Raw genomic sequence first — 27,182 nt, forward strand, 5'->3', positions numbered from 1 at the left:
GCATAGTTGATAAAACAGGCCAGGATCAGTTCACGTGGAGGCAGTCCAAACGGTAGGCAGAAGCATAGTCAAAAAACAGGCCAGGGTCAGTTCACATGGAAGGCAGTGGCATGGTTATTTGGGGAAGCATGGAAAATGGTCAGCACAGATGATGAAAATGGGGAAATGGTTAAAAATATGGGCTAATATTTTAGGGATGTATGATAAAGTTGGAAGCATTCACCAATGCAAAGGCCAGGTTTGGAGGGACACTGGGGACAATGGTAGCTGGTATCTTTTCAAAATCCTCTTTTGGTGCACACGCAACATTTTTTTTTGCCTTCTTCCGCCTGCTTCAGATGGTGGAATGTTGAAGGGGAAGTGGCGCTCATGAAGTCGGCAAACAGCCTCAGAGCGAAGGTCTTCTGGGGGGGGTCTTTGGTGATAGATGAGGGACGTGACAACTTCTTCTATGAATTGTAGGAAGGGGGCGGGACTTTCTGTGGATTTGGTGTAGACTACGTAGGAATTATAAACGGCCAAATGGATGAGATAAATTGCTATCTTCTTGTACCAGAATTGGGACCTCCTTATCGACAAATAGGGCTGAATCATTTGATCACTGAAATCCACCCCCCCATGTAGAGATTATAATCTTGGACACACTGGTTTTTCAATGAGACCTCGTCTTCTTTGAACCTTAATTGTAGCGTCGTCATGGATGGTGGACATCCTGTGCACGTCCCTTTTATCCTTCCACCTCAAGGCCAGCACTTTGTTGCATCTCAATGCTGCTCTTTCCCCCCTTCGCAGCTTTTTGTTTGCTAGAGATTGTGGGAAGCCCTTCCTATTTTTTCTGGAGGTTCCGCAGGCAAGGGTTTTTGCAATGTATAAGTGTTTGAAAAGGGGCAGGTTGGTGTAGAAGTTGACAAGGTATATGTGATATCCTTTGTTCAGAAGTGGGTATGCCAGGTCCCATACAATCTTTCCAGTTGTGCCCATGTAGGCCGGGCATTCAGGGGGCTAGAGCTGGTAATCTTTTCCTTCATATATGCGGAACGCATACAGATATCCTGTGGCTCTCACAGAGCTTGTATAATTTTACTCCGTATCTGGCCCTTTTGCTAGGAATATATTGCTTTATTCCTAGCCGAAAAGGGGACCAGGGACTATCGACACATATATTCTGATCGGGAACATAGAGTTCTGCAAATTATTGGGAAAAGAAATTTATCAGTGGGTGAAGTTTATATGATTTGTCGTAATTTGAATGATTGCGCGGAGGGCACTGGGTGTTGTTACTAAAATGAAGAAAGCGCATTATCATTTTGTATTGGGACCTAGCCATTACAGCAGAATAAATGGGCATGTTGTGGATGGAGTCGGTGGACCAATAGGCATGTCCTTCATTTTTTTTTTTTTTTTGTAAGCCCCATGTTTAGGGTGAGGCCCATAAACAATTTGAACTCCTCCAAATTCAGATCTCTCCACTCAAACGAACGGGCATATGATGATTGGGGGTTGTTGGCAAATATACTGCTGGGCATATAAATTTGTCTGGTCCACAATGAATTGCAGCAAAGTGTAGGGCAAAAACAGATGAAAGGAATCAATCTCTGAGAAATTTTGGGTGTTCGCCTGCTGTGCTGTGAAAGGGGGAATAATTGGTGATGCCGAGTCGGATGGCAGCCATGTTGGGTTGGCAAGACCACCGGGCATGTATGTAGAGGCATTGGCTCTTGGGGGATGTGACACTTCAGTAGTTGGGGGATTTTAATTGTCTGTGCTGGTACTCAGGCGTGATGTGGCAGCACTGGTACTGGGTCTGGGCATTTGTTCCTGGGGCCTATCGCCGGCCGCAGCGCTGGTACTGGGCATTTGTTACCGGGGCCTATCGCTGGTGGCAGCGTTGGTACTGTTCCTGGGAATTTGTTCTTGGGGCCTATTGCTGGTGGCAGCACTGGTACTGGGCCTGAGAATATAATCCTGGTTTCCAGAGTGCCGTGCCCTTTTAGGAGGGACCCATTCTTCCTTTGAATCATTTGCTGATTCACTATACTCAATCCGTTCAAATTCCAAATTTTATTCGGAATCAGAATTAGAAATCTGATGAGAACTCCCCGTTGGTCTCATCAGTCATGGAGAGGATCTGGAACGCCTCCTCACTGTTGTAAACCCTTTTGGACATGATGCTGATAGCTGTGTGACAGGTGACGCTCACTGATGGGCTGTGCGATGGGTGGCAGGTGACGTTCACCGATAGGTGATGATGGTGTGACAGGCGATGGTCACTGATGGGTGGCACGGACGGTGACAGGTGATGGTCACAGACGAGTGACAGGCCACGGTCACTGATGGGTGCACCGCTGACGGTCACTGATGGGTGATGGCTGATGGTCACTGATGGGTGACGAGTGATGGCTGATGGTCACTGATGGGTGACGGGTGATGGCTGACGTCACTGATGGGTGACGGGTGATGGCTGACGTCACTGATGGGTGACGGGTGATGGCTGACGTCACTGATGGGTGACGGGTGATGGCTGACGTCACTGATGGGTGACGGGTGATGGCTGACGTCACTGATGGGTGACGGGTGATGGCTGACGTCACTGATGGGTGACGGGTGATGGCTGACGTCACTGATGGGTGACGGGTGATGGCTGACGTCACTGATGGGTGACGGGTGATGGCTGACGTCACTGATGGGTGACGGGTGATGGCTGACGTCACTGATGGGTGACGGGTGATGGCTGACGTCACTGATGGGTGACGGGTAATGGCTGACGGTTACTGATGGGTGACGGGTGACGGGTAATGGCTGACGGTTACTGATGGGTGACGGGTAATGGCTGACGGTCGGTGATGGGTAATGGCTGACGGTCGGTGATGGGTAATGGCTGACGGTCGGTGATGGGTAATGGCTGACAGTCACTGATGGGTGAAGGCTGACAGTCACTGATGGGTGACGGGTAATGGCTGACATCCCTGATGGGTGCCGGGTAGTGGCTGACATCCCTGATGGGTGCCGGGTAGTGGCTGACATCCCTGATGGGTGCCGGGTAGTGGCTGACATCCCTGATGGGTGCCGGGTAGTGGCTGACGGGTGATGGCTGACGGTCACTGACGGGTGACGGCTGATGGGTGACAGGTGCACCGCTGACGGTCACTGTTGGCAGTCTCTTATGTGAAAGGTGCACTTTATGGGGTGCCCAATGGCTGTTCACCCCCCTCGGTGGTGAGCGGTGTCTTTTGGACACTTTACTTTTGTATCACAGGATACTACATTATTATGGATCTTTGTGCAATACATGGAGCACGAGCACTTTATTTTTTTTTTATTATTGTTTTGGATATTTATTAATTTGCATCACAGGATATATTTTCTGGTCATTTGTTGTATTTGTGCTACACATGTACATGGGTGGATTAGCCTTGTTTTATAGCAAAAATGTCAGGTAAGGGCAATCTTTTTTTCCAAGTTATATTGAATGGTTAGCTATTTATTTTTGAGTAGCTGACTAATATGTCATGTTTATAAGCCTTTATTTTTCTCTAGAGTAGTTTCTTACATAAAAATCTACATATCACTATGACATCCATGCTGCCTTTGTGAGACAGGATAATTCATGGGTGCTTTTGGCTTATAGGGGAAGAGATCACCATAGGTAATTGAAGTGATTTTTTCCATCAATACTCTATCACATATCTGGGAATCAATTTACTTAACTGGGGTTATAAAATATACAGTACCGTGCAGAAGTCTCAGGTACATTAAATATTTATGTTTGTTTTTATATGGTTGTTTTAGGTCTTCTGGATTAGTATGTCATTAGAAAAGAATGTTATTAGAAGGTACAATCATTACTTTTTGCAGTAAATGTTCATTAAAGCTGTAAAATAGTAATAGACCATTTGAGATTTTTGTAGGCATAAAACTCGGTGATTAACTAAAGCATTATTAAACCCAAAAACAAAAATGTATTCAATTGCAGCTTATCATTTCTTAGATGTGGTGGCTGCATTAGTTTACCTTATGTAGGCTTTTTCCTTTATTTTCACCTAGTGATCCTGCTAGTGAGTCTGTTATCTTTTCAACTTACTTTAAGCCCAGGTTCACATTGAGGGCAGGTTTGAAATCGTGCGAGTTCAGCTGAACTGACTTTTCATGTCAAAACAGCCCAATGTGAACTTAAGCTAACAGACCAAGCTGTTCAGACTAAGTAGCAGTTGGAGGTTGGGACAAACCATTTAACACTGACAAGGGTACTTACAATGGTTAGATTGTATTCATTTATGTAAAGAAAAAAAAAAAAAACGATTTTGTTTGCTGTAACTGCTTATAAAGTTTTAGCAGGAATTTAGCTTTAATTTGTTATTCAAGTCCATCTAACTCTGCTAATCTTTCAGTACCCTCTCCCCAGACACTACATTACTAAGGGCTCTTTCAAACAGGCGGACCCTGCCAACGGATCCACCTGCTCAGTGGGGGATTTGTCTGCTGATCCCCACAGAGCAGGCCAATGACAGGTTTGTGACTGCTCTGCATAAGACAAAGCCCATCTATCTGTTTACATCCAACTGCCATCCGATCCACTAGATGGATGGGCAAAGGATCACCCATTCATTCTGTTTTTTGGCTTGGATGTCGACGGGTGCAAACAGACATGTCTGTTTACATCCCCCGCTCCATGAAGCGTAAAGGATGGTACCATCAGGTCCATCAAAAAAAACTGACAGGCGGACTGGATCGGTCCACCTGTATGAAAGGAACCTAAGTCATCCAGAATGTCGACATCCTAAGACAGGAAGTGTCACTGGCCAGAGCACCAGGTGAAATGAAGAAAAATAAAAAAAGGTCTAAAAAAATGAATTCAACTGATACATCTAAGTATTGAAAAACTGCAGGATATTACACTTTTGTTTTTGGGTTTTATACCACTGTAAACTTAACTAAATGTTCTCGAGAACAATGATGTAATGGGATTGGACTAAAGGCAACTTGTCTTTTCATTCTGAATGGAAATTTTCCCTTCGCTTAGTGAATGTGATGAAAATTCACTTTGCAAAAAATACCCAATCAAATACAGTACAATAGTGTTTTTGCTTACATATGATTGGGTAATGGAAGTCAGCGGAGCTTTGCTTCACTCACTAAATGCAAAAATTCTCTTGTAAAGCCTATTTGCCTTTAGTAAATTATCCCCCAGTGTGTAGTGTGAACCAAATTGGTTTGCTGAAATCAAAACAGCTTTGTATAGAAAATAAAACTGGGAATGTGACGACCATACTAAAAAGTTGAGGTTGCCATAAATGTGCTACATTTTTGCACCATGACAATGAGTACAGCACTAAGACACAACGTGGTCATCCTGCATCACCAAGGTCTCTGCAAAGCAAACATTTTGCGGCGGACCGGTTTTTCCACACGTGGTCACCAAATGGGCAATGCATTGGTTTGCTACAGAAAGTGCAACAAACAAGAAGTCAAGCTTGCTTAGAACTGTCAGAAACCATTGGGACCTTGGTAAACCCATCCCATTATCAGACGTCTTCATGACAGAGTTGTGACCAAAAATTAATTCTTCCAAGGTTGAAACAAGGCCTGCAGAAAAATTGCAGGAGGTACTCTGGACTGAGTCAAAATTTGGGCTTTAACCAAAGAAAATTTGTCTTTTGAAGGGCTGAAAAACACTAAATGGAAGATTGCAGACATCAGTAAAGCACAGCAGAGGTTCCCTGCAGGTTTGGAGCTGTATTTCCACTGATGGAGTTGATGATTTGATCGAGAAATATGGCTTCCTCACTGCTGATAAGTACAGACAGATTCTTATCCATCATGTAATAAAGGGTGCTCTAAGTCCTGATGTTATTCTGCATCATGACAGTGAGCCCAGATAAACATGCAAAATCCTTAAAAAAATTATCTACAGTGAATAGCGGGATTAGGAATCCTGCAAGACATAGTATGGCCCAAATAATGCCTTTATCTCAGCATTTTTAAGTCAGTCTGGGATATTTGCAGAATCAGAAGAAAAATTAGGCCAAAACCAAAGTCTCTTTTGGACCTGATGCAGCTTCTCCAAACAGCTTGGAACAACCTATCAGTTGAAATTCCTTTGTTTCTTTTGAGGAGACCCTGCTGCTAGGCCATTAGGTTCAACTACAGCTTCCATGTGCATTACCATATTTAGGCATGTTTTTCTACCCGTGGAAGCCTCTTTTGTTTTGACATCAAAAAGGCTTGAGACTGCTACTCAAATTCAGATCTGTCACCCAAACTACACTTTATAATATTCCCATTCTCTCCATTTCTGGTAGCTTTATAAAAGATTATGTAAGAAGATGAGGGGCGGAGGAGCTGGGACAGCACAGAAAGTAATTAGACACTCCCAGAAGAGTGGAAGGCTATGCCATACAAAGAGAGAGGAGTATGTGCCAGCAAATTGACTATTTTTGAATTAGTAATATTTTATAGCAACTTCAGGGTCACGTTGCAAGTTAAAAAAACAAACAAAAAACCTTTTGCGGAAAGCAGAATCGCTACAAGTAAGCATTTAAAGTGATTCTAAAGGTTATTATTTATTTTTTAATAACACATGCTATACTTACCTGCTCTATGCAATGGTTTTGCACAGAGCAGCCCCAATCCTCTTCTTTTTGCAGTCCTGGCTCCTCCCCCTTGCTCAGTTCCCCCAATAGCAAGCCTCTTGCTATGAGGGTACTCGAGCAGGCTTTCTCCCGAGCCTAGCTTCTGTGAATGGACATCGTCTATTCACACACAGAGTGCGGCTTGGCCTTGCCCCATCGCTCTCTCCTCCTTGCTCTGCTGATTGCGAGCAGCTGGAGCCAGTGGCTCCCACTGCTATGTGAGTCAATGAGGCGAGGGAGACACCAGAGAGCCGCTGCTCTCATGCACATTGTTGGATCATGATGTGACTCAGGTAAGTAGGGGGGGGGGGGCTGGGGGTAGCTGCATGCAAGTGGTACCTTAAAGTTGTACTTTTGTAACCATGCCTAAAACAAAGGGGTTGTGATATCAAGGATTGAATTTATAGTCCTGCCATTATTTATGAAAAAGTGTGAAGCGCCAAAAGTAAATGAACAGCGATGAAATGAGAATACTTTGTTATAAATAGGCAGCACATTAAAATAAAGTCCAAAAAAGTGTTAAAGTGAAAAATTGCTAATGTGAAAAAAAAAATATAAGTTCAATCTTGTGGATGGAAATCAATAATAAAAAAGCAATGTAGTGAAAAATGTAGATTTAAATGCACAGTCCAATGATAGGATCAGCAATCTAAACTTATTGGTGAAAACACAATAGTTCAGTGCAAAGATGTGCACAAAGATTTGGTGGGGACTTGAAAAGTGAAGAAGTGATACAGTAAAGTGCTCCAGAATCCTCCACCGCACCCCTGGGAAATGGACACTCACCAGAAAAGCTGGCTGCTCTTACAGGAGCAAGCATGCACTCAGTGTAGATCTGCCATCTGTTGTGGGAAAGGCTGTTCAGCAACTCGCACCATCCAGATGTAGCTGTAGTAAATAAAGCTCACTAGAAGCCAGATTAAGTCTCCATACTGCAATATTTATTGGAATTGTATGTTAAAAGCCAAAATAAAATTAATCATAAAAACATATGACAATGGGTGCCACTGCCGACCTGGTATCGGACAGTGGCCTGGCGTCAACAATAGTGTCTGCTCCCCGAAGCTTTTTGTCCAATAGGACGTTATCAAGGGGTCCTGAGGACTTTAACACTTTTTTGGACTTTATTTCAATGTGCTGTTCATTTATAACACAAGTATTCTCATCTCATCGCTGTTAATTTACTTTTGGTGTGACCACTTTTTCTTAAGAGTATTTATAAATTTGGTATATTACTTATCTGTGTCAGCTGTCGCCCCACCACAGCACAGAGATGCATCTTTTTTTTTTATTTCCATTATTTGCAAAAGCATTCCTCAGTTCCTGAGCATTTTTTTTTGTGAGTGGCTAAGCTTTACCAGTAAAATCTACCAGGATGATGTATTGTATGTTCCAAAACATTAAATATTTTGAGGCTTTAAGCACAAGATTCATTTTTACATGGGGGCAGTGCATCTGAATGATAAAATAATGGGAAAATAGCTATGTTGGTTAAAACAATCAGATTATAGCTGTCCTTTTTGCATGTCACAATGAAAATGTACGTCTGAATACTTTGGGCTTTGCAAGCACTTAAAAAAAAAAAAATATATATATATATATATATATATATATATATATATTTAAGCTTATATTTATATATACTGTATTTGATACTATGGTAAATGCAAATAATAAATCAATTTCTTGAACATGTTATTTTAAAATGTTATTTGTTCTTGCACCTTTGGTTAAGGCTGTCTGAGCAGCTGTAGCACAGTTCATTCCTGTGGTAAGGAAATAGTCATTTAGTACATGCAGCATGGGAATGAGGCCTGACTGAGTTGTTTATTGTAACATTAGCGTGCTCTTGAACCTAAGCTCCTTGGTTCAAAGCCCACGAGGTGGTGATCGGAATTGTGCTTTCTTTAGGGCTATTTGAGTATAAGGGTATTATTGACCCAGTATAATATTCTTTGCAAGACAAAATGACTATATAATTGCCTATTTTACAGCATAATGCTCGCTCTTAAAGTCCTGCAGTTAGTTGATAAGGATGTGTTGCCAATGACTAGGGTTCTCAATTAATGCAAATAATTTGAACTGTAAATATGGGAACTTTATAGAAGCATGCAGGTAAGTGTAGTAAAACTCATACTGCTGCTTAAGGAGAATCATAGAACATAAATAAGAGCAGTTTGCACAATGCACTATAAAATATGTTGCCTTCTAGCAGCTATGAAAATATAAATAAGGCCTGCAATGCCTTTTAGGATATAGCTGAGCATAGAGCTTTTTTTTTTTTCTGCCTGCTATTAAACTGCTTTAGCATATTGAACTCGGCTCTTTCTCTTCTACATCCATTTTGCTGCATTTTCATGAAATTTTATATCTTTGGAAACTCTTACGGAGATATGATTGCAAATATTTTTTTCCTGTAATCGTAGCCATTTTTTGAATCGTTGGGCAGTTGTATTAGGATTTCTGTAGACTCTAAAATCGTTGCCAGGAAATGAATCGCATTTAGGAATTAAGTGTCAGATAAACTTCTGGATATAAACATAGATTTGTAATTTATAAGGAAGCACCTCTCAAAAATATTTGATATACACTGTAAGTATATACATTATTCTGCAGGTATTCAACTTATTGATCCAATTGGCATCACAATAGGTTTGTGAGGTACCCAGATTGTTATAAACCATATGTTCTTTCATTGTTAATTTTTTTTTTTTAAGTTATTTTGCTCTTTTTGTCCCCAAAAAGGAAATTACCCCTCACTTTGATAGTTATGATAATCCTTCAGTGCACCTCCATTAATGTATATTCTGTTGAGTTTGTTTCTGTTTTGTGCAGTCCAGGATACATACACTGGGGTTTAGATTTTCCTAATGAGTAGAGACTGTTTATCAAAGTGAATGTTCCCTTTGCAGAATGAAAGGTGGTAAATAATGCGACCCTGTGTTAAATTGTTTAAAACCCATTGTGCCAGGAAAATTAGATGCCAAGCCTTAAAACTTTAAAAGTAATAGATACCATAAAATATAATTCAAACAAATAATTCAGTATACATAGGCATGAAGTAAAATAGTGGTAATCTGGCGCACCAAGATTATATGGTCCAATTGGCAATAAATTGTTTATGAGACCATAGTTGGGGTTAAGGGGCTAGTCCAAGGTAGTCTCTAATCCTGTAGGACAAGATGTAAAGGCAGAGGGGGGAGGTTCAGGGGCCACCTGCGGCTGCTATCCTCAGAGTTGTGTACGGCTCTGTGTGATTCAATTGGAGAAAAGAACAAAGGGAAGGAAGCACTAGCTAAGTTTAGTATCCCAGTTAAAATGCTTTTATAACAATGGATTAATAACACTCACAAGATTGAAAAGATAAAAATGCTCATCTGGTGCTGAGTATGTAGAGGTCTCTAGAAGGAGCTTGGAACGCTCTGAACGCGTAGCTTTGACTTCTCATCTGGTCCTCTATCCTTCCGGTGACATCACTTCCGGTGTGCCTTCCACACTGGTATGCGTGGCTTCCCGGGGGCTCCTCCAAGCTCCCAAGTGGGCCATCCTCCTCTCCCTGCAGCTGGAACACCTCACAGCGGTCCTGCAGGTCATATACATGAGGAATACATCTACACACTCATCACCAAATGAGCGTTTTAATCTTTTCAATCATGAGTGTTATTAATCCATTGTTATTAAAGCATTTTAACCGGGATACTACACTTAGCACTTCCTTCTCTTTGTTCTTTTCTCCCAAGTAAAATAGTGGTATTCCTCTATGCATCTTTAGGACTATACACTTTATCGACATATATATATATAAATCTTATAGGTTGCCCCATTTGTTGCATTTTGACACTTGTCCAATGAGTATCTGTAACATTCTTTATGAATTTCAGAAAATGCATATACAGTAAGTATAGAAAAGAATTACCCTCCTTTAAAATAATCACATTTTATTGCTTTGCAGCCTGAAATGAAAACGAACACAGTTGTATTTACAGCTGGATAAAACAAAAATGGTGTCTGTCTCCATTTCAGGCTGCAAAGCAACAAAATGTGATTATTTTAAAGGGGGGTGATTCTGTTCTATACTCACTGTATGTGTTTCAGAATGATTACAGTTTTAAATTGGGGGCATATACAGACATGTGCATGAACAGTTTGTGTGCCTTGGGTGCCTTTTTGGGACATGCAGAAGATGGGCAGCAATGGCTTCAGTTGTGACACTATCAGACCAACTAGATGTGATAAAATACAGAAGAGGCTTGCAGATCTACGGTATGTATTTGATAGTGAGGCCCAAAAGCAGTACCATCCTGCAGATAGATACATTTTATAGTCTGTACAAATAAATATTTTCTGGGAAAAGAAACTGGCAAATCTATTTATTTAAATCAGAACTCCAAAAATTGCAACATTTAAAAAAAATGGGTTAAAATAGGGGCTAGGCCTTATTTACATGGGTGCAAAGGCTTGCGCAGCTTGAGTGAGCTGTTTGTTAGTATGTCCTGCGTGCAACTTCTGCCACCTCCAGCCTCATAAACAAACAGCTCATTCAAATTGTATGAGCCATATTGCCCATGCGCGTGAGCCCTTTAATGTCGGAGCACTGGAAGTATAGCGATGGCTATACTCCTGGTGCTCAGTAAAAATGGAAATATTAAATAAAAGAGTGACGTCCACAAAGTGACATACACCTTGTTAGATTTAACCCCTTATAAACCAGCTAATTTTTTGAAGAATTGAAATTCCTGAAGTTCCTTCTCAAAGCTAAATAAACAGTTGAAATGCTTATATGAGAACCGTCTACCCTGCCCAAGGATTTTTAATTCTGTGTAGCCGATCTAGTTATTTAGGCACCCCTGTCTGACACAGGCAGTTTCTGAACCTCTCTGCAGACTACTATGCAGTTGAGTAATACAGCCTGGTCTCCTGTTTTGCCAGAAAAAAAAATCACTTTTATTTAACCACTTCCCTACCACAGTACAGGCATCATTCAGATATCATTCTTTGCAGCCGGCGATTCTGTGCACGATAAGAACGATCATAGCGGCAGTTCCGCTGCTTAATCGTTCTTATAGGCGATGGGGGGGACATCCCCCCCCTCCCGCCGCCATCCAGTGCTTCTCCGGGCTCTCCCGTGCCATCGGGGGCCCAGAGAAAGAATCATCCAGCGCCGGATGACGACGATAGAGATCAGTCATCTCTTTGACCGTCAGAGGCCCGGGCGTGACGTTATGACATCATGCCCGGGTTCCCGGAAGTAAACAAAGCCGTGATCGCAGCTGTCAGCATGAGATCAGTGAATTTTTTTTTCTCGATCTCATGCTTTCCAGCCTGGAGGAGGGATGTGGGTCTTATTGACCCTGTATCTCTCCATAAAGAGGACCTGTCACAATAGATTCCTATTACAAGGGATGTTTACATTCCTTGTAATAGCAATAAATGTGATCAAATAAATAAAAATGTAAAAAAAAATGTAAAAATAAAAAAAAAATAAAACAAATTTAAAATGCCCCTGTTCCCGGTAGCTCGCGCTCGGCAGTGAACACGCATGTAAGTCCCGCCCACATATGTAAACACCATTCAAGCTACACATGTGAGGTATCGCTGTGTGCGTTAGAGTGTGTGCAACAATTCTAGCACTAGACCTCTGTAACTGTAAACTGGTAACCTGTAAAAAATTTTAAAGCGTCGCCTATGGAGATTTTTATGTACTGAAGTTTGGCGCCATTCCATGAATGTGCGCAATTTTAAAGCGTGACATGTTAGGTATCTACTCGGAGTAACATCATCATTCACATTATACCAAAAAATTGGGATAACTTTACTGTTTTGTTATTTTTTAATTCATGAAACCATTTTTTTTTCCAAAAAAAGGCGTTTGAAAAATTTTTGCGCAAATACTGTGCAAGATAAAAAGTTGCAATGACCGCCATTTTATTCCCTAGGGTGTCTGCTAAAAAAACAAATATAATGTTTGGAGGTTCTGAGTAATTTTCTGGCAAAAAAAATGATGATTTTTAAATGAAAGAGAGGAGTGCCAGAATAGGCCCAGTATGGAAGTGGTTAAACAGCATTGTTTAATACAGCAGAACCCTCAGAGTGCTGACCCTCATTTAACCACTTGCCCTCTGGGAGATTTACCATGACCAGGCCATTTTTTTTGCAATACGGCACTGCGCTTCTTTAACTGACAATTGTGCGGTCGTGCGACACTGTACACAAAAAAAATGTATGTCCTTTTTTTCCCCCACAAAGTGAGCTTGCTTTTGGTGGTATTTGATCACCTCTGTAGTAGAGCTGCACGATTCTGGCTAAAATGAGAATCACAATTTTTTTGCTTAGAAGATCGATCACGATTCTCTCATGATTCTCGCGGTGTAACATCATCTTTCGCATTAAAACAAAAAAAAATTGGGCTAACTTTACAGTTTCGTTTTTTTTTTTAATTCATTGAAGTGTATTTTTTCCCAAAAAATTGTGTTTGAAAGACCGCTGGGCAAATACAGTGTGAGATAAAATATTGCAGCAATTGACATTTTATTCCCTAGGGTCTCGGCTAAAATATATATAATGTTTGGGGGTTCCAAGTAATTTTCTAGCAAAAAATATTGATTTTAACTTAAGAAACGAGTGTCAGAAAAAGATTTAGACTTTAAGTGGTTAAACTTCCTGCATTTACACAGTTGTTTAAAAACTTAGCAGACTGCCTGGATTTTTTTTTTCACACAGAAGTTTATCCCTTTAGCCTAAGAAGGAAGAGTTACAATGTTTCAAGTTAAAAACTTGGCAGACTGCCCAGATGTTTTCTTTTGACAGCTGAGTGAGCAGATAAGTGTCTCCACTTGTTATGAAAGAATTGGCAAACTCTGCAATAAAGATCACAATTTTTTAATGATTAATTGTGCAGCTCTACTCTGTAGTTTTTATTTTGTTTAGCTATAAACAAAAAAATGCAGACAATTAAAAACAAAAACAAAAAAAAACTAATTTTTTTTTTACTTTCTGCTAAAAAACACATCCAATAAAAAGAGTGAAAAAAATAAAATTTCTTCAAAATCCCAATAAGCGTATATTGATTGGTTTGCGCAGAAAATATAGCATATACAAACTATGGGATATATTTATTTATTTTTACTAGTAATTGCAGCGATCAGCGACTTATAGCGGGACTATGATATTGCGGCGGACAAATCGGACACTAACTGACACTTTTGACACTTTTTGAGGACCAGTGACACTAATACAGTGATCAGTGCTTAAAAATATGTACTGTCACTGTATTAATGGCTGGGATGGGGTTAACATCAGGGCCAATGAAAGGGTTACATGTGTGTTGTAGCTGGTGTTTTCTTACTGTGGGGGAGGTGCTTGTACTAAGGGAAGGCATGGATCCATGTACCGAAGGATCAGCGAGTGCCGTCGCACATAGTCTGCGGTTCCTGCTGTGTTTAATCGGAGTGGGCCAACGGTGGCGCGCATGTGCGCCCCAGAACTTGCAGTGGCAGATCACACGCTAGGTACGGCTACTTTGCCGCCATATATCAAAGTTATTGTGTTGGCATGTGGTTAAACGCTCCCGTGCTGAATTTCAGAAGAGACTACTATCAAGATGGTGTCAAGTATTTATGCTACTTGTATGTAAAGATAAAGTTTGCAGATCATATTCAACAATATTTTGTTTTGATACGCAAGTAGAAATTGGGCAAACCTTTTTTTTTTTTTTAAATGGTACAGGATCACAAGACGCAGTCATTTTGTCCTTATGTGTAGAATTGCTGAATAAATTAATGTCAAGTCAGAATGACGGACAAGCAGCCCAGTAAGCCTTAGCCAGCCCTGCCACTGCTATGTGGTTATTCATTTTTTTTTTAAAGCGGAGCTCCACCCAAAAGTGGAACTTCCACTCATTTGTCTCATCTCTCCCTCTGGTGCCACAATTGGCACCTTTCGGGGGGAGGGGGGACAGGATACCTGTTTTTGTCCGGTATTGTGTTCCCACTTCCGGGAGTCCGCTCCGCGGCCAGTGACATCACCGCTTAGCTCCCTCCTCCTCCCTCCTCCTCTCCCGGTCACCTGGCCAGTAGGAGAGAGGAGTGGGGCCTCGCGCATGCGCAGTAGGGTTAGCCATAAGGCTGCACTGCTGGGTACCCTTACCTGCAATGGCGGCGGCAGCACCCGACAGCTGCTGGAAACATCAGCTGCGGTGCCAACATCGCAGGACTCCAGAACGGGTAAGTGTCCTATTGTTAAAAGCCAGCAACTGCAGTATGTGTAGCTGGCTTTTATTTATTTATTTTTTTGAGAGGAACACCGCTTTTATGAGAGCTGATGATCTGGGCGAGTGGTGCGTACCTATTGGCAAGGTTTGTAAGTTTCTGCTGGGTAATGATATGAATTTTTGAGGGTGCATGCAAGCTATTAGTGTTTGTGAACCAAAAGAAGTATGTGATATGCAGCATGTCTGCTGATTCAACATTTTTTCTTTCTCCTTATTGTTTATACAATAACATATTTTATTTTATTGATCGATTAGTAATGTAAACCTTTGATTTATGTTTTAATTTAAACTTGTACAGTATTCTGTAGGAACATAGTCTGATTCTGATGCATGTATGAAACTGTACTAAATATGTATTTATTTTCTTATAGATGAGTTGCGAAAATTAAGTTGGTCGGGAATTCCAAAACCTGTCAGGTCTATAACATGGAAGCTTCTCTCGGTAAGTTAATGTGCCCTGATTTTGTGAGCTTCTTTTGAGGCGCACCTTTCAAACAAAAAAAAAAAAAAAGGGGGGGGGGGGGATATTTTAGTGGCATCGTCTTTCTTGCATAACAAACTACAAGATACAGTTTTTCTCCTTTTCCATTTTTCAATATTCTATTCTATTAAAATAAAATTATTATAGCTATTCATGTCATTATGTTGTAATATAATTGCTAATTATATTTGACTATCATCTCTTTTGCCATTGTACAAAGTATTTGTTGCAATAGGTCTAAGTTTGTCTTGAATAAATTATTTTATTAGAAGACATGCAGGAGAATATGCCGGAGACAGTTGGCAAAATGTATTAATTGTCAGTTTTCATCTTCTTTAATAGTAATGGTTTCTAACTAGTGCATGTTTTATCTGCCAGTTTCAACAGCTGTAGAACTCTGGACTGATTCACTTAGACTGTTTTCTCCAGAGAATATTAAAGAGACTTTATCAGTGGATCTCGATGCACTTAACCTCTGTTTAACATTCTGTGTTGTGCACATCAGTGTTTAGCTCTTTTTTTTGGGCTTTTTTCCCTCTTTCCCTAGAAAGATGCTTTAGACAGCTTTTCTTCTTTGGCATAAAATCAAGTGGGAAAACAAAGTGTTTACATCAGATGGAGTTTAATTTCCAATTTTTTCTCACTAATGAGTGCTAATATGTTTGCAGCTTAGTGGATTTTCAAATTGAGAAAAAAACATAGATGTTAACTAAGAGTAAAGAGGAGCCCAGCATAAACAGCTTGCTGCTCTGGTCTCATTGTTAAATAACATGCCATCCATTTCAAAACCAATACGTTATTTAACATTTCTGAAATGCCAAATGCATTTTGCTTTGCATTTTCTTAGAGCCATGGCATTTTTGGCAGTCTGTATTGCCTTTACATATGATTTTGCTTACATCATTTGTATTTATCATTTTGTTTTAGATCGCCGACACAGGCTACCATGCTTTACATATGTTTTGCTTTGTATCTTATAGGGTTACTTTGCAGTAAAAGCAAATAAGCATAAACCTCAGTAGTATATTAATGTGCTTTACTAAACAAGAATGCAGTACATACAAACAACTTACAATTGTAGGAATACAGTGCAAGACTTAAACATTATTACAGATATACATTCAACACATGCACACACTACCAAACCTTCCTAGTGAATGAGCATGAACAATGGCCTGTGTACAATTGGGATGCACTAAAAGTCACCTTGGCTATACTCCAGAAGCGTTTGCAGGAAATCGGGCACTAGCATCATCACCAGGTGAAGTTCCTTCTGCCACAGACTTTCCTTTATAGTTTTTGTGTTGTAATGGAGTCCTCTGGCACAGACCTTTCTTGTTGTTATGGAGCCATCTTTGCAGCTTATGCTTACTGGCTTTTTATTTGGAAAGTTTGTGTAGCCATTCCAACATGGGCGTATCCTTTTCTGCATCGTTTTGCATGAGTGAACATTTCCTAACTCAAACTCAGTTGTATCATACATACCATAGGTGTCAACATCGCTTTGGAATCAGTGTTTGACGTGAACCCCCCTAAAACAATGGAAACAACTAAAATATTTACTTTGGCCAAGTATACAACAGTAGTGTCTATCTTTCCATTGTATAGCAAACATGCAAACGTTCCAATGACATTTTTTTGAGAAATTATCAGAAATTTCTGGCGCATCAAGGGTGTATACCCAGCTGGTGGTAAGAGTCTCTAGACAGTTATAAAATATATGGGGCAACAAGCTCAGTCCATGAAAGGTACCGTATATACTCGAGTATAAGTTGTCCCGAGTATGGGTCGAGGCCCTAATTTACCACAAAAAAATGGGAAAAACTTATTGACCCAAGTATAAGACGAGGGTGAGAAATAGGGTTGGAAAAAGAGGGTCAACAATGCCCATCTGCAGCTGTATACCTCCCTGTGTCCTTTGTATATGTGCATGTGTCATGTGTCCTGTGTATATGTGCATGTGTATATGTGCATGTGTCCTGTGTCTATGTGCATATGTGCATGTGTCCTGTACCCTGTGTATGTGTGCATGTGTCTGTGTCCTGTGTATGTGTGCATCCTACCTGTGTCCTGTGCATGCCTCCGTGTGCCGCTCTGCACCGATCAGCGTGTGCTATTACTATTCGGCGGCCATTCACTGTTCAATAGCCGCGCTTCCTCCTCGTCCGTGATACGCAGAAAACTCCACTTCTCAGCAGTCAGCCTATCACGAACATTCTATCATCCTCATACCACAGACGAGGATGAGAGAATGTCCGTGATAGGCTGTACATAGACTGCTGGGAAATGGAGTTTTCTGCCTATCACAGACGAGGAGGAGGCGCGGCTTTTGAACAGTAATTGGCCACCGAATAGTAATAGCACACGCTGGCCATCATCTGCCTGCATGACACGCTGATCATGTAGGCAGACGGCGGTGACTCGAGTATAAGTCGAGGGGGGCACTTTCAGCCCCCAAAAAAAGCTGAAAATCTGGGCTTATACTTATACCATCCTCAGTGTGTGTCCAGCTCTGTAGAGATACAAGCAAAGGAGGGGGCGCCGCAGTATTATTAGTACAATTTTAATTCCACTAGTTTAAAAACACTCAGAGTATCAGTTGGAAATGCACTCATCATGTAGTAAGGGTCTGCTACTCGCCTCTGTCCTGTAGGCTTCGCTAGGTGGTCCGGATGGCTGGAAGATGGTGGAGAAGGGCATGGACGCCCTGCAAGTAAAGTAAGTCCACACCAGCCAACAAAGTTTGCAGGGCGTCCATGCCCATCTCCACCATATTCCAGCCATCCAGACCAAATATAAGCCTACAGGATGGAGGCAAGCAGCAGACCCTTAGTACTTGATGAGTGTATTTCTAACTGATACTCTGTGAGTGTTTGTTTTTAATCTAGTGGAATTAAAATTGTACTATAAATACTGCATTTAGGTGGAACCCTCCCTTCCTTTGCTTGTATCTCTACAGAGCTTTACACACTGAGGATGGCTGCTACTATCACAGCAACCTAAACTATTAACCCTATGGAATTTTATGCATCTTATACCTTTCATGGACTGAGCTTGTTGCCCCATATATTTTATATTGATACTCTGCGAGTGTTTTTAATCTACCCTGTTTCCCTGAAAATAAGACCTAGCGTGATTGTCGGTGATGGCTGCAATATAAGCCCTACCCCCCAAATAAGCCCTAGTTAAAGTCCTTGTAGGGCTTCTTTTCAGGGTAGGGCTTATTTTCGGGGAAACAGGGTAGGGCTTATTTGGGGGGTAGGGCTTATATTGCAGCCATCACCGACAATCACGCTAGGTCTTATTTTCGGGGAAACAGGGTAGTGGAATTAAAATGGTACTTTTAATACTGCACTTAGATTGCGCCTCCCCCCTCTATTTGAGAAATGTCTACTCAACAAAATCTGATGTTTACTTATAAAACAAACAGATTTTATATGTAAGTCTGAGAAAAAAATATATACTTTTCCCTTAGCCACCCAGTTGCTATGGTCATGCAATCAATCATTACAAAAAGATTTTTACACTTGATATTTAGTAGGCTTATTTTACAGTATTTTTTACCCTGTAGCCTTGTATATGAGTACTATTTGGTGTCTTCCTCCTGATTTGATAATACACTCATCTGAGGGATAGCAGTTATCTAAAATTCAAAACATCCATTAATATCTACCAATGTTGATGTATTTAAATAATTCATTAAAACTATCTAAAATTATAAACCAAAAACCATCATTTAATGTGTTACTAAACCCACCACCGTAAAATCTGTTTGTATATGCAGAATAGCATTCTTGTTATACTCACTGTGGAACTTAAGGGGTTAACCCTCTGCAGTGTGTAAAAAGGCTGTTTGATCCTGTATGCACAGATCCTCCCTCTCCTGCAGGGTCACACTGGACAAGTCCAGATAAGACACAGAGTAGTCCTCCTGCACATGCTCAGTTTGGTCTCTATTGCTGAAGAGAACATTTACTTGTTGAGCTGAGATGTTCAGGTCACATGATATTGACATCACACATGTGGGCATGTATACAGATCCTAAATGACAGCCCAGTCCTTCCCTACTCCTCCATGCCCAGTAACTAAAAAAGAACACAGTGGGTGGGATGTCACATCTTGATTCATGGATGATCCATCTCCCATAAAAGCATGAGGGCACAGGCTGTAGTGGAAATTTCCTCCTACCTTAACGCTCAGCACTCGGGCGGACCCTGCAGTTTATCATGTGACTGTGGTATACAGATCAGCCAAAAAGGTATATAGTGGCAGTATTTTAATGTAAAAATAAGATTTATAAGCTGTGGGCACTGTGAGCAGGAAGGACTATTTTCATATTATTGGGGTTAGTAATACTTTAAGCCCTGTTCATACTAGTGTGATTTCTCCTGCATCTGCCATTGCGCTTCAAGGGCTATGGTGGCTGTTCACATTAGTGCAACATGATGCAAAACGATTTTAAAAAAAGGTGTAGTTGCATCTTCTGGTGCAGCATAGTGCGGATTGGGCCCAATAGATTTCAGTGGGAGAGTATGAAAAAATGCATAGAACATACAATGTACATGCCTTTTTTTTGTGCTTTTGGCAGGGTTTTGTGTTCATCAGCCAGCCACCTCCTCTTTCAAAAAAATGCATAAAGAATAAAAAAATGCACAAAATCGCACTGAAAATTGGTTGAATATGCAGCAGCACTAATGTGAACCTAGGCTTAAACAGTGAATTAATGAACAAAGGCTAAATTAACCCAGCACTTTAGATTCACTGTGAGAAGACTAGTAATTTAAACTTACTCAGGCAGCTTACTTTCCTATCCTAATCTTGCTAATTGTGAATTATTTCTCAACTGGTGCATGATTCGGAGGCTGGCGTTTTACTACAGCTAATATTAAGTGAGACGTTTTTAGTAATGGCAGTGCAATGGTAGGAAAAAAAACAATTGATGCATCTTAATTCTAAATTCCTGGATGTTCTCAACTTTAAAATTCAAGACTGAAACATTGTTGGCTAAAGTTTAGTGTTTAATATGCAGATTTATTTAAAGTGGTTCAAAGTTTTTTTACCTTTATGCATTATATGCATGAAGGTGAAAAAAAAAAACCTGTGTGCAGCAGCAGCCCCCCCTTAAATCCACCTGAGCCCCATCTCGATCCAACTATGCACACCAGAGCAGCAGCTCTCCCGAGTCTCTTCCTCCTCATTGGCTGAGACAGTAGCAGGAGCCGTTGGCTCCCGCCACTGTCAATTATAGCCAGTGAGCCAATGAGGAGAGAGTCGAGCCAATTTATTGCAGCTAAGGCACCAAGTGAGTTTAATTACTACCTTAATCAGCCACAGAACCTGTGTAATTAATGTGTTTCGTTTTAAAGGGATGAGGTGGCAACCCTAATGGAGGCACTCGGAGGGAGGGAGGGGCTAGGAGCACTGGCAAGGGGACCAGAGAAGATGAAGATTGTGGCTGCTCTGTACAAAACCACTGCACAGAGCAGGTAAGTATAAAAGGTTTGTTGTTTAAAAAAAAAAAAATCTGCCTATAATATCACTTTAAAGTAACTCTTTCTGAAATAAACTACAAAAACGTGCCCCCTGGAGGGGCGTGTCCGGCCGTCGGGGAAGCTGGCCGTTTAACTGAGAGCTCCAGCAGCCTCATGCTCTCAGCAATGAGTATAAAGCACAAGGAAGAGACTCACCAAGCCCTGCTCCCGCTCGTTTTACCAGTGATCACACCCGGGAGCCATGCCTAAAAGGTGGAAGTAAAACAAACCTCTCCAGCGCCTCACAGACTTCTATCCAGCGGGGGCCGCGCGAGGTAAGCAAGATGGCGCTGGCCCGCTCGCCTCACAGCCACCACAGCGTGGGGAAACATACTACAAATCCTCCCGAGGACTCTGAGTTCTATTCCCCTTCCACACCCACTACATGCAGCCCTGCTAAAACTAGGCAGCGTAGGGAGGAGGATGTGTGCTCTCATGGGATGCAGCCTGCCTTCTCTCCCTGTCTCATGCAGAACAGACAGGCAGAGTCCTTAATTAAAATGTTCCCTGCCGCAAGCTAATCAATATCAGAAAGCACTATGAAGGATATGTTGCTGTCCTTCAGAAGAACTGTATTCAGTGACTTTTATGACATGATTGCTCCCCTGAGTGCCACAGTTCAAACCCATATTGACAAAATACACTACCTGGAAACTAAAATGGCTGATCTGTACTCTGCTCACAATGACCTTGTAGATGCTTACACAGACCAAGAGAATGAACATCAGCGACTCCAGAAAAAAAAAGCAGATCTACAGTAGAAGACCGTTCTAGGAGGAACAATATAAAGTTCAGAGGAATACCTGAATCCATACCTCCAAATGAGCTTACAAGTTTTATCCAATGCCTCATGAAAGCTCTTCTGCCATCCTTGTCAGATATCGAATTGTGCATTGACCGCATACCTAAACCTTAATTTTTGCCCAACACTGCGCCCAGAGACACCCTGGCTCACATTCACTACTATGTGAAAGAGCGTGTCATGGCGGCTGCTAAGCAAAACCCTGCGGTTCCAGATGACTTCACGAGCATATCCCTGTATACAGCTATACTGCAACAAACAGCGATGAACAGGAAGAAGCTCACCACACTCACAAAAATTTTGCGAAACAATAATGTCCCCTACCGATGGGGTTTCCCCACAAAGTTACTGGTCACCTGGAACGGAAAAATGTTGCCTATCCACAGTGTAAACAAAGGCATACATCTTTTTAAGCAGTGGCAACTGTTCCCAGCAGAAGCACACACTCCTCCTCATCTCCATCCACGCTGGAACACCCAGAAACAGAATGGACATGAGCTAAACCCTTTACTCTTAATAGGCCTCTCTCTTCCATCACAAGATCTCCCTAGTGTCAGGCTGTGAGCCTACCTGTGTTACTGAAAATTCCTTTATTTTTACACTGCACTATTGGTTCAAGTTATCCCCCAAGTTACCATAGCAGCTTAGGCTGCCCATTGAGCCTGCGTTCGACAGCAGTTTCTTAATATGTTGTTTTTGATTTTTTTTTTCTTCTTCTGCTTCACCCTTTTTTCTGAGCCCTCCACTTATCCAGTCACTATGCAAGATCTGGCACGTATTCGGAATGGACTTGGTTCACCTACTGAATCACCTGACAAGAACTTTGATCCCTGGGATCCCTTTAACACCTCATTTTCCCTCAATTGCCTGCCCCCAAGGGTGCCCAAAGGATTACATTCTGCACACAGACTCCATCATCTCCCAGGTATGCTTCTTCTAACCATATCCAAATAGTAAGCTTCTGCGCAACAATTCTCCAGTGCTCATTTGATTCCTTATGCCATTGAAAATTCTCTCACTGAACATTAAAGGTCTAAATAGCCCTTTTAAGCGGTCATCACTATTAAAAGAAGCCAGCACTCTCAAGGCGGACATTATATTTGCCCAGAAAACACATTTTGCTGCCCATAAATGTCCCAAAGTGAATTTCCATAGCTTTCCCCACCATATATGGCTAATGGCCCAAAAAAGGTCTGTGGAGTCCTCATCGCTGTTAAAGACTCTATAACCTTCAACCACATTTGCACCATTCAAGATCCTCAAGGCAGATATCTCATCCTTATCTGCGAATTTAATCAAATTGCTTTCATACTTGTCAACCTCTATGCTCCGAACACTAAGCAAAGAAAATTCCTTACCCCTCTACTCAACAAAGTTGCGGAAGTGATGCAAGGCACCCTTATCATTGGTGGAGACTTCAACACAATCTTAAACCCCGATATGGACTTCACTACCACTACCAGAAGATCTAAACAATCTATTGCTCCCTTGTTACTGAAGTACAAGCTTTATGATGCCTGGTGATGCCTCCATGGATCTTAAAAAGACTTCACCTTCCTGTCTGCTGCACACTCATAGTCTCGTTTCTATTTCTAACTACTAAAAGATCGCTGCAAAATGTTCTATACACAGATATTGGTACAATTTCCTGGTTGGACCATGTGCCAATAACCCTGATATTTGATGACCATCTCTGCTATTCTCCCCCTCCTCTTTGGAGACTGAACACCTCGCTTTTGAACGACAGGCAATTGTACCAAAATATCGTCCAAGAACACCATGATTTTTTTATGTACAATGACATCCCTGGGACTAATAGATTTATACTGTGGAACACCTATAAAGTGTATATGAGGAGATCAGATTTTCAGCAGGGAATTATGTGATGACAAACTGCCTAAAATCTGACCATTAGTACGCTCCTTCAGACAATTGTTGTCCAACTTTTGGCTAACAAATGTTGGTTAGCAGACTAGTAAATTTTCAGCGGACAACGGTCTGTTTTCAGATTTTCGTATCGTGTGTACACAAGTCCATCACACAAAAGTCCAAAGTACAAACACGCATGCTCAGAATCAATGCTCACCAAACATAACATTAGCAGAAGGTGCCCTAAGGGTGGCGCTCAATAGCTGAAATTCCACATAGTACGTTACTACGTTTGTGATTGTTGGCCAACAATTGTGTGTTAGTTAGTATGCAAGACAAAAGTCTGACACTTTGCTAAAAATCCAATTGTGTGTATGAGGCTTAAGTGTGCCCTAGGACTGTTCAATACTGTACCCTACGCTAATACTCCACTAGCGTGTAGTAGCGTTTGAAACATTCAACAATGCTAAGACCGGTTTGATCAGGATAGGAGGGACAATAAAAGTGGGTGTCACGCCTATATCCACGTTTTCTGCAGACACGACATCTTCTTTGGGGATTTCTTTGGGTAGGGGTACTAGGGGGTACACTCTTTATTGAACGCAGATGACAGAATGGTACTCACATTTAAGCAGTTTATAATAGGCAACCAAATGTCATCAAAACAGGAGAGCGTCAGATTTAAAATTGCCTATTATAAATTGATGACATTTGGTTGCCTATTATAAACTGCTTAAATGTGAGTACCATTCTGTCATCTGTGTTCAATAAAGAGTGTTTTATGGTTTTACGCTATGGAATCTCCTCTTTCTTCTCTTATGCCTAAAACGTCACTGTGACCCAGAAACAGCCTGTGGATTGCCGCACAGTGGCATACACTGTGACTGCGCATTACCCCCGCAGGGGTTAAAGAAGCTGGTGAGTGTCCGCATGATCACAAGACACGAGCACCTGGTCACCAAGATTAATACAAATACCTGCCTTGTTTTACAAAGATGTCAAGTTTTTCACTTAAGTTGCACTGAGCACTAGTCACAATTTAACCTATGTAATTATTCAGCAATGTTATGTTTGTCAAAGACTTTTAAATCAGTCATTATATGGGGTTTTTATGCGGATGGAATAGTTTTGGCTAAAGTCATTTTTTGATTTCATCCCCTGTTCCCCTTCCCCCTCCCCCAATTCAAAGGGGGCCAACCTAGCCGTTAAATTTGCTATATGCGATTTTGTTTATATTTTGTTTATAATTTACATGCGACTTTACATGTGGGATTTGGCTACACACGACTTACAAAGTATTTTTTAAACTAGGACAACGTTACACCTACACACTCCAAAGGGGGGTCACTTTGCTGTTTTATGTTTGGTTTTATTTTATTTTCGTTGAATTTTTTATTTGCAATTTTGGTCTATACTTTATATGCGACTTTACATATGGGATTTGGCTACACACGATTTACCAAGTATTTCTATGAATTAGGACAGCGCCACACCCACACACTAACCCTTCACTTACCAAGGCTGCAAACTGCTTGTTGAAGTGATTTACGAGGGGCCGAATTTTGTAGAGCCGATCATGTTCAGGCTCACGCCGAGGACGACAGAGTTCATTTTAGTTGAAATGCATGAACCGCAAGATCTTCTCATATCATGTCCTGGTTATGGAGGCAGAGAACACGGGTATATGGTGAATTGAGTCAGTGGACCAATATGACCGCAACTCATTTTTTTTTAAGTTATGCCCATGAGGAAGGATAGGCCCAGGAAGATCTTAAAGCCGGAGACCGTAATAGGTCTCCAATCTCTAGAAAGGGTTAACTGGGGATTAGCGGTGATGAATTGACCAGCATACAAATTGCTTTGGTCCACAATAGATCTATAGGGATCTTCTGTGAAAAAAAGCAAATAAAAATCAAGTGACGTAAAATCAACTGTTTCCACCTGAATTCTGGGTTGGCCAGTGAATGGGGGAAGTACGGGTGCTGCAGAAGTGGTGGGCTCCCAATTAGGATTGGCAAATGCAGCAGGAAGGGCACTATGGGCTCGACAGGCCTGTATTTGTCTTCTTGGTGGCTGAGGGACAGTACTCGTGCTAGCCACCTCCCCAGCTTGAACTGCACTTATGGGACTTGCCACGTCACCAAGTGTTACTGCAGTGCTGGATGTACGACCAGGATGTACTAGGCCGCTGGTGCTTGCCAGTTCACCAGAAGGATGAGCGGCACTAGTGCTGACTCTCTGCTCCATACGAGAGCCCTGCGGTTCTTGCACCTCAACAACAGCAGATGAACGGGGTCGGGGTACGACTGCCCTTGGCAAGGACCACTACTCTGTCATCAGAGCTATCTGTCAGGGTGCCACTGCTGTCTACAGGTTCATAGTCTGAATCTGACAGATGGGTGAGTTCCTCTTCACTCTCATCTGTCATGCTTAGAAACGTGTAGGCCTCTTCATTAGTGTACCTTCAATTGGACATTTTGGCCTCTAAATTTACTGGTACAGTAAACTCACAAGAAAAAAGAGCACCTGACTGTCAGCGACTGCTTCAAACGCTACCAAAAAAACCTGTTATGCAGCGTACACACGAGCGGACTTTTCTATCGGACTGGTCCGATGGACAATCCGATCGTGTGTGGGCTTCATCGAACCTTCAGCTGACTTTTTCTGTCGAAAGTTTGACGGACTTTAGATTTGGAACATGCTTAAAATCTTTACGTCCAACTTGGACCCAGAAATCCGCTCGTCTGTATGTTAGTCCAACGGACAAAAACTGACGCTAGGGCAGCTATTGGCTACTGGCTATCAACTTCCTTATTTAAGTCCGGTGTACGTCATCACGTATGAATCTGTCAGACTTTGGTGTGATCGTGTGTAGGCAAGTCCGTTCGTTAAAAAGTCAGTTGAAAGTCCGTCGGACCAGTCCGGTCGAGAAGTCCACCTGTGTGTACGCGTCTTTAGCGTTCGCAGGGATCAGGCCTGACTCTGCAAATGCTGCAGTTATGTGTTTAGTGTTTTGTAAGTGACAGTGATCGATTGATACTGCACTTGGGTCTGCGCGGAGGGGCTAAACACAGGTGCTAGCGGGTATCTGGGCTGATCCCGCTAACACTGTGTTTTTGGGAACCCTAAACTATTGGGGACTCTAATATAGTTCTGATCAGATCAAAGGTATTGATCCGTTCAGACACTATACTACTAAGGGAGGTGTATGGTGTGTGTGTGGGTGTTAGCGCTACTGGCACTAATCTGATGCTGCCTGGGGTGACGCAAACCCTAATTGACGCTAAAACCTAACTGGTATCACCCGCCGGGTGATCATGGGGTTAAACCTTTTATTAGGTAATGTACGGCGTGTGCCCTGATGCTATAAAAAATAACTAACCAGCGTCACTCGTAACACTAATACGGTGATCACTGGTGACGGGGTAATCAAACCTTTATTAGGAGGGGTTTAGGGGGGTCCCTAGACCTATCTGGGCCTACTACTAAGTACCCTAATGCTGATAAGTGTCACAAATGACACCAGTATAGTGATCAAAAAAAAAAAAAAAATTAACACTGCACTGGGTGACAGGGAGTGAAGGGGTTAATTGGGCGGTGA

At 41.7% G+C, this 27,182-nt stretch overlaps 1 protein-coding gene across 4 annotated transcripts in view; it reads left to right on the forward strand.

The window, feature by feature from the left end:
• The window catches only part of TBC1D22A (TBC1 domain family member 22A), a 919,143-nt gene that overhangs the window by 193,367 nt on the left and 698,594 nt on the right, over positions 1-27,182 (forward strand). For all 4 annotated transcript variants that reach the window (XM_073619716.1, XM_073619717.1, XM_073619715.1 and 1 more), the window contains one exon: positions 15,270-15,340. In XM_073619716.1, the coding sequence (XP_073475817.1) occupies positions 15,270-15,340 (71 nt within the window). The remainder of the gene's footprint in view (positions 1-15,269; positions 15,341-27,182) is intronic.

This window comes from Aquarana catesbeiana, linkage group LG03 (assembly GCF_042186555.1).
Source record: "Aquarana catesbeiana isolate 2022-GZ linkage group LG03, ASM4218655v1, whole genome shotgun sequence".
In the NCBI taxonomy this organism is placed as follows: Eukaryota; Metazoa; Chordata; class Amphibia; order Anura; family Ranidae; genus Aquarana; species Aquarana catesbeiana.